This window comes from Rhinopithecus roxellana, chromosome 10 (assembly GCF_007565055.1).
Source record: "Rhinopithecus roxellana isolate Shanxi Qingling chromosome 10, ASM756505v1, whole genome shotgun sequence".
In the NCBI taxonomy this organism is placed as follows: Eukaryota; Metazoa; Chordata; class Mammalia; order Primates; family Cercopithecidae; genus Rhinopithecus; species Rhinopithecus roxellana.
The window spans coordinates 84198210-84204590 of NC_044558.1; the positions used below are offsets into that span (position 1 = coordinate 84198210).

At 45.1% G+C, this 6381-nt stretch overlaps 1 protein-coding gene across 11 annotated transcripts in view; it reads left to right on the top strand.

Annotated features, from left to right (window-relative positions):
* The window catches only part of KDM2B (lysine demethylase 2B), a 159031-nt gene extending 157306 nt beyond the window's left edge, over positions 1–1725 (top strand). For 8 of the 11 annotated variants that reach the window (XM_030939005.1, XM_030938999.1, XM_030938998.1 and 5 more), the window contains one exon: positions 357–1725. In XM_030939005.1, coding sequence (XP_030794865.1) covers positions 357–538 — 182 coding nt within the window. In that variant the 3' untranslated portion in view covers positions 539–1725. The remainder of the gene's footprint in view (positions 1–356) is intronic. The other 3 variants (XM_030939000.1, XM_030939002.1, XM_030938996.1) reach the window with 1 other exon arrangement.
* Positions 1726–6381: the final 4656 nt, after the last annotated feature.

Here is a 6381-nt window from a genome sequence, read left to right on the forward strand (position 1 = left end):
ATATTAGATGAGAAAAGCAAACTACTTAACATGGTGTGTTAGCCTATCATTGTAAAAGCATATAGAACTACTTACATGAGCATAGGCATGTATAGAGGCCGCTGTGTGGTAAATTAGAAGTGATTTCACATGGTTATTTGAATGCTTTTGAGGCATATATTAACCTTTATACCTGGTGGATGAAACCCTTCCCCATTTGAAGAAGAGAGATTTTAAGCAAATAACATTTTATTTAGTGCAGCACAGCAGGGTTTGGAATATGTAGAGCTCTGACCTGTCCCCATTGCTGAGTGCCTGGGTCTAGGGGGGCCTTCTGGCTCCTGGCCTTCATACCTCACATTACTTATTCTCTGCAGACTGCAATAAGGTCACTGATCAGTGCCTGTCCTTCTTCAAACGCTGTGGAAACATCTGTCACATTGACCTGAGGTACTGCAAGCAAGTCACCAAGGAAGGCTGTGAGCAGTTCATAGCCGAGATGTCTGTGAGTGTCCAGTTTGGGCAAGTAGAAGAAAAACTCCTGCAAAAACTGAGTTAGTCCAAGGACAAGAAATGTAAATACGGGGTGGGCTCTGGGAGGGGAAGAGACTTTACAAAAATGAGGGCTTTTATTTTCCATTTGGAATGTGGGACAACAGACCACAACGCAATTCCATTTTGCAAGTCTTTCCAAGGGAGAAGCTGTTCAACCATCCCTTTGGGGGATGAGTGAGCCGACACTTTCCTTTGGTCTTTCTAAATCGTAACTGCACTGCTTTCTGGACCATTTCTAAGGCGGCCTTTACAAGAAGACATTCCTGTCGGAGAGGAGGGTGGACTTTGGAGAAATTCTCAAACTGAAGCATGAGCTTAGGAGTTTCTGTTAGTGGTAGTGGTGTTTTGGACACTTCATTCCTTGCAACACTGAGGTTTTGGGTGTTGACGTAAAGTGGACCACACACCACATCTGCTGCCGTCTTGACACTTTTGTTTGGTTGGTTTTGTTACATCTTACATTATGCAGAACTATTTTTGTACAAATTGTTTAAAAGTTATTTATGCAAGGTTTGAATGCATACCAGTGTTTTTATTGTTTTGAGATTGCCAATTTTCCTGATTTCCTTAAGGTAGGAGAGAATTTAACGTGTACTTCATCAACACAACCCATCTACAAATGTGCCCAGATCTAACAAAGTAGGCTAAGACCTTCCACTTAAAAGCATGTTTAACTGGAAGTTGGGAGCCTGCTTTGTACCTCAAGAGTTACATGAGCATGTTGTGGATAAATGTAAATTATAGTTGAAGTAAGATACTCTGCCAAGTTTCCTCTGTAGAGAATTCACTTTTCTCAAATTTTAAAATTTCGACTTCAGCCTTTGCACTCAGGAGGGTCTGCTCCAGCATGAGTTCTTGTACTTACATAGATCTAATTTATACAGTGAGTCAAGACGTAGAATAAATGCTCCCACATAGCCTTTCTTTTGCTTTTTTCTCTCCTCTGAAGTATGAGTTGTTCTCATTTAGGTTTGTAACATGGCTATTTCCTAGTTGTAAAGTTCTGCATTTATAAGTGCCATTGTTGTAAGGTGGTGTTCCCTAGACCTTCCCTGATGCGATTTTACCTTTGTTGAATTTGTATAAACAATTGTACAAAAAAAAACCACTCTTGAACTTTGAGGGTTTTTGTTCTAGGAGTGGACTAGAAATTTAAGCCCAGAATCAGTAAACACTGTTTTGAGGCCCAAACAATGTTAATTTCTGATTCATCTGATGTACCCTGTGGTGCGTCATTTTTCTTTCTTCTTCGGAAAGAAATCTGTTTATGGCTAATAAAGGTAATGGGAAAGAACTATGCTCTGACAACGGCTGCACGTAGGAATTAGACACAGACTTCTTTAAGGAGAAGAGTTGGTCATCTGTCTGTGTGCCTCTTACCACACAGAATTACTTCCATGGCTACTTGCCATTACTGTTGCCTAAAAGTTCCCCAGATTTGGGAGACAGTGGGAGCAACTGCAGGAGGCTGCATCCTGTACAGGTAGCCTTGGGCCATGATGGCTGTAGGAAACACTTGGTCATGAGGTGGCTTCCCCAAGTGGCAGATGTAGAAACCAGTGAGAAGTAATTTTAGATTACAGAATTTTTTTTTAAAGACAGGACCCTGCTGGCAGTGTCATATTCACATACAGAAACAACTGCTGTAGTGAATCTGAAGATGGAGAAGGTAGCCAACCTCCTTCCTCAGTGATGAGAGCAAGCAATGTAAGATGTTGTTCCTGTGGAAGAAGCCTTTCCTGCTGATGGCTGAGTTTTCTATTTGTCTCTTTTATTTTTACCATAGCAAAACAGTTTTAATTAAAATGAGACAGGCCAGGTGAAGTGGATGGATCCAGCACTTTGGGAGGGATCACCTGTGGTCAGGAGTTCAAGACCAGCCTGACCAGTATGGTGAAACCCCGTCTCTACTAAAAATACAAAAATTAGCCAGGAGTGGTGGTGGGCGCCTGTAGTCCCAGCTACTTGGGAGGCTGAGGCAGGAGAATCGCTTGAACCCAGGAAGCAGATGTTGCAGTGAGCTGAGATTGTACCATTATACTCCAGCCTGGAGACAGGGAGACTCCATCTCAAAACAAAAAGAGAAAGATCTCATCTAGATACATGTCTGTTGTTCATTTAAATCCACAGACTCTTGATGACTCAATCTAAAGATACTCAAAGCCACTGTACCTAAGGGTTCCTGGAGCACACAGGTCTGCTAGGGAGGGGCTGCCAGGGCTGAGGATCCGAGCCACCACAGGGATGTGCAATACAGGAGAGACACAGTGGATCTCCAGTTTCAGGAGAGGCCACTGTATAGTGCAGTGGCCATAAACTCCCCCCAAGAGTACTGAACAATCCTGTAAGATTGTACTTCAGTACAAATCCACAGTATCTGTACAGACCTTTTTATTTTATTATTTTATTTATTTTGAGATGGAGTCTCGCTCTTGTCCAGGCTGGAGTGCAGTGGTATGATCTCAGCTCACTGCAACCTCTGCCTCCCAGGTTCAAGCAATTCTGCTGCCTCAGCCTCCCGAGTAGCTGGGAATACAGGCGCCTGCCACCATGCCCAGTTAATTTTTGTTATTTTTAGTAGAGATGAGGTTTCACCCACCATGTTGGCCAGGCTGGTCTCGAACTCCTGACTTCAGGTGATCTGCTGGTCTCAGCCTCCCAAAGTGCTGGGATTGCAGGGGTGAGCCACCATCCCCAGCCTCTTTTATTTATTTTTATATTTTGAGGCGAAGTCTCACTGTCGCCCAGGCTGGAGTGCAGTGGCACAATCTTGGCTCACTGCACGTTCTCCCTCCCGGGTTCACACCATTCTCCTGCCTCAGCCTCCCAAGTAGCTGGGACTACAGGCGCCTGCCACCTGGTCGCCCAGCTAATTTTTTTTTTTTTTTTTTTTTTTTTTTGTTGAGACGGAGTCTTGCTCTGTCGCCCAGGCTGGAGTGCAGTGGCCGGATCTCAGCTCACTGCAAGCTCCGCCTCCCGGGTTTACGCCATTCTCCTGCCTCAGCCTCCTGAGTAGCTGGGACTACAGGCGCCCGCCACCTCGCCCGGCTAGATTTTGTATTTTTAGTAGAGACGGGGTTTCACCATGTTAGCCAGGATGGTCTCGAACTCCTGACCTCGTGATCCACCGTCTCAGCCTCCCAAAGTGCTGGGATTACAGGCTTGAGCCACCACGCCCGGTCAATTTTTTGTATTTTTAGTAGAGACGGGGTTTCACTGTGTTAGTCACGATGGTCTCGATCTCCTGACCTTGTGATCCACTCGCCTCAGCCTCCCAAAGTGCTGGGATTACAGGCATAAGCCACCGCGCCTGGCTAAAGCCCCTTTTATTTTTAAAATGAGCCAAAGATGAGGCCAGCCGAGGCTAAATGCCACAAGCAACTACTCTGAGCCTACATGTCATGTCTGATGAAGTAATGAAAGGACCATAAATCCAAGGGAATGCTTGCTGTGTCAAATCACAACTTAGTAACCTAGAAAAGAGGCTCTGGCCGGGCGCGGTGGCTCAAGCCTGTAATCCCAGCACTTTGGCCGAGAAGGGCGGATCACGAGGTCAGGAGATCGAGACCATCCTGGCTAACCCGGTGAAACCCCATCTCTACTAAAAAAAAAAAATACAAAAAACTAGCTGGGCGAGGTGGCGGGCACCTGTAGTCTCAGCTTCTCGGGAGGCTGAGGCAGGAGAATGGTGTGAACCCGGGAGGCGGAGCTTGCAGTGAGCTGAGATCCAGCCACTGCACTCCAGCCCGGGCGACAGAGCAAGACTCCGTCTCAAAAAAAAAAAAAAGAAAAGAGGCTCTGTCCCTTCCTCAAGGGAATCTGATGTTTACAAAGGAAGACACCATGGCACCTCAGATGACATCCTTTCATATTGTGAAGACCGGATCAAGAGACTTCACTGTATTCCACTGCAGACTTACCCATATGACATGACCTATTCAAAAAATTTACTTAAAGCAGCACGGGCTGGCCGCAGTGGCTCATACCTGTAACCCCAGCACTTTGAGAGGCCAAGGCAGGCAGATCACCCGCAGTCAGGAGTTCAAGACCAGCCTGACCAACATGGTAAAACCCTATCTCTATTAAAAATACAAAATTAGCTGGGAGTGGTAGTATGCACCTGTGATCCCAGCTACTCAGGAGGAAAAGGCAGGGAATCACTTGAACCTGGGAAGCGGAGGTTGTGGTAAGCCAAGATTGTGCCATTGAACTTCCGCCTAGGCAACAGAGCAAGACTCCGACTCAAAAAAAAGAAATTGTTTAAAATTATCCAGGCATGGTGGTGCGCATCATATGCCAGCTCCTGGGGATGCTAAGGCAGGAGGATTGCTTGAGCCCAGAAGTTAAGACTATAGTGAGGTGTGATCATACCACTGTACTCTGCCTGGGTGGGCAACAGCAAGACTCCATCTTTATTTAAAAAAAAAAAAAAAAAAGGTGAGGGGGGTAGAAAGGCATGCCAGTTTACAAATCCAAATTCCAGGGGGAAATGCTCGCCCTCTGCCAAACAAGCCAATTTCCAAGTATCAAGCCTGTTACACTAAACATTTCTGATGTCTGGCTAATAAACCAGGGTTACTTCAAACTACTATCTAAAAAATCCACCAAGCATTTTGTACTCTCTATAAAGAAGCCACTAAAACGTAATACACAAATCTAAGAGTAAACATTAAACTGTTTTAAGCTAAGACTATGTATAAACTGAATTTTTGAATTTAAGTTTAGACAAAACCAGCACATACTGGTTAGCTTCTGTGGCCTGGATTTAAAGACGCCACCAAGTTACCAATTTGGAGGAAAGTTAAAATTTCCAGAGTCTCATGAAAAGTTTAGACAAAAAGCAGAAGTGCCCACAAAGCTCTGGTAACTTATGCTGCTTCTATAGGGAAGCCATGACCTGCTGAAGCCAGTTACTACTAATTATGGTTGCAGATAAGTGGGAGGCCTTGATTTACATGCTTTGATCTTCAAAAGCAGAAAAATTTTTTCTTTACAACTAACCACACAAACTTTCTGCCCAAAGTACAGGGGCATCTGCCTCTTGGCGTTCACAGGTATTTTCAGGTCTGTTGATTGACTAGTAGATTCTGAGCACCCAAGGCCATGTGTGTTACTCACTGCAGAGTCAGGAGATAACAGACTCTGAGAAATGGCCACTCCCAACTGCACTGAATTCACTGTTGGTCTCAGCTCAACCATCCTGAGTCGAGTCAAGTTGGACCTAAAAGAGAGTTCAGAATATTTTTGCATAATATCTCAAGTTCCTCTTTTTCTTTTTTTTTTTTTTTTTGAGATGGCATTTCGCTCTTGTTGTCCAGCCTGGAGTGCAATGGCATGATCTTGGCTCACTGCAACCTCCACCTTCCGGTTTCAAGCAATTCTCCTGCCTCAGCCTCCCGAGTAGTTGGGATTACCCTGCCACCATGCCTGGCTAATTTTCATATTTTTAGTAGAGACAGTTTCACCATGTTGGCCAGGCTGGTCTCGGAACTCCTGACCTCATGATCCACCTGCCTCAGCCTCCCAAAGTGCCAGGATTATAGGCGTGAGCCACCACACCTGGCCCAAGTTTCTCATTTCTTATGTGGTACTGGAAGGGTTAAGAGCAACTCTGGCATCAGAGCTAGGTTCAAATTCTGCATAGCCACTTTCTAACCATGAGGTTTTAGACAAGTCTGACTTCTCTGAGGTTGGGTTCCCCATCTGAGAAGCAACGCAATGTTTATTTCAGAAGGTTGCTTTGAGGACTGCAGAGGCAACTACAGCACCTAGCACAATACCTGGACACAAGAAACAGCACATCAGCAGTTAACCTTAGTGATAGGCAAGCAGGAAATGTAAGCACTG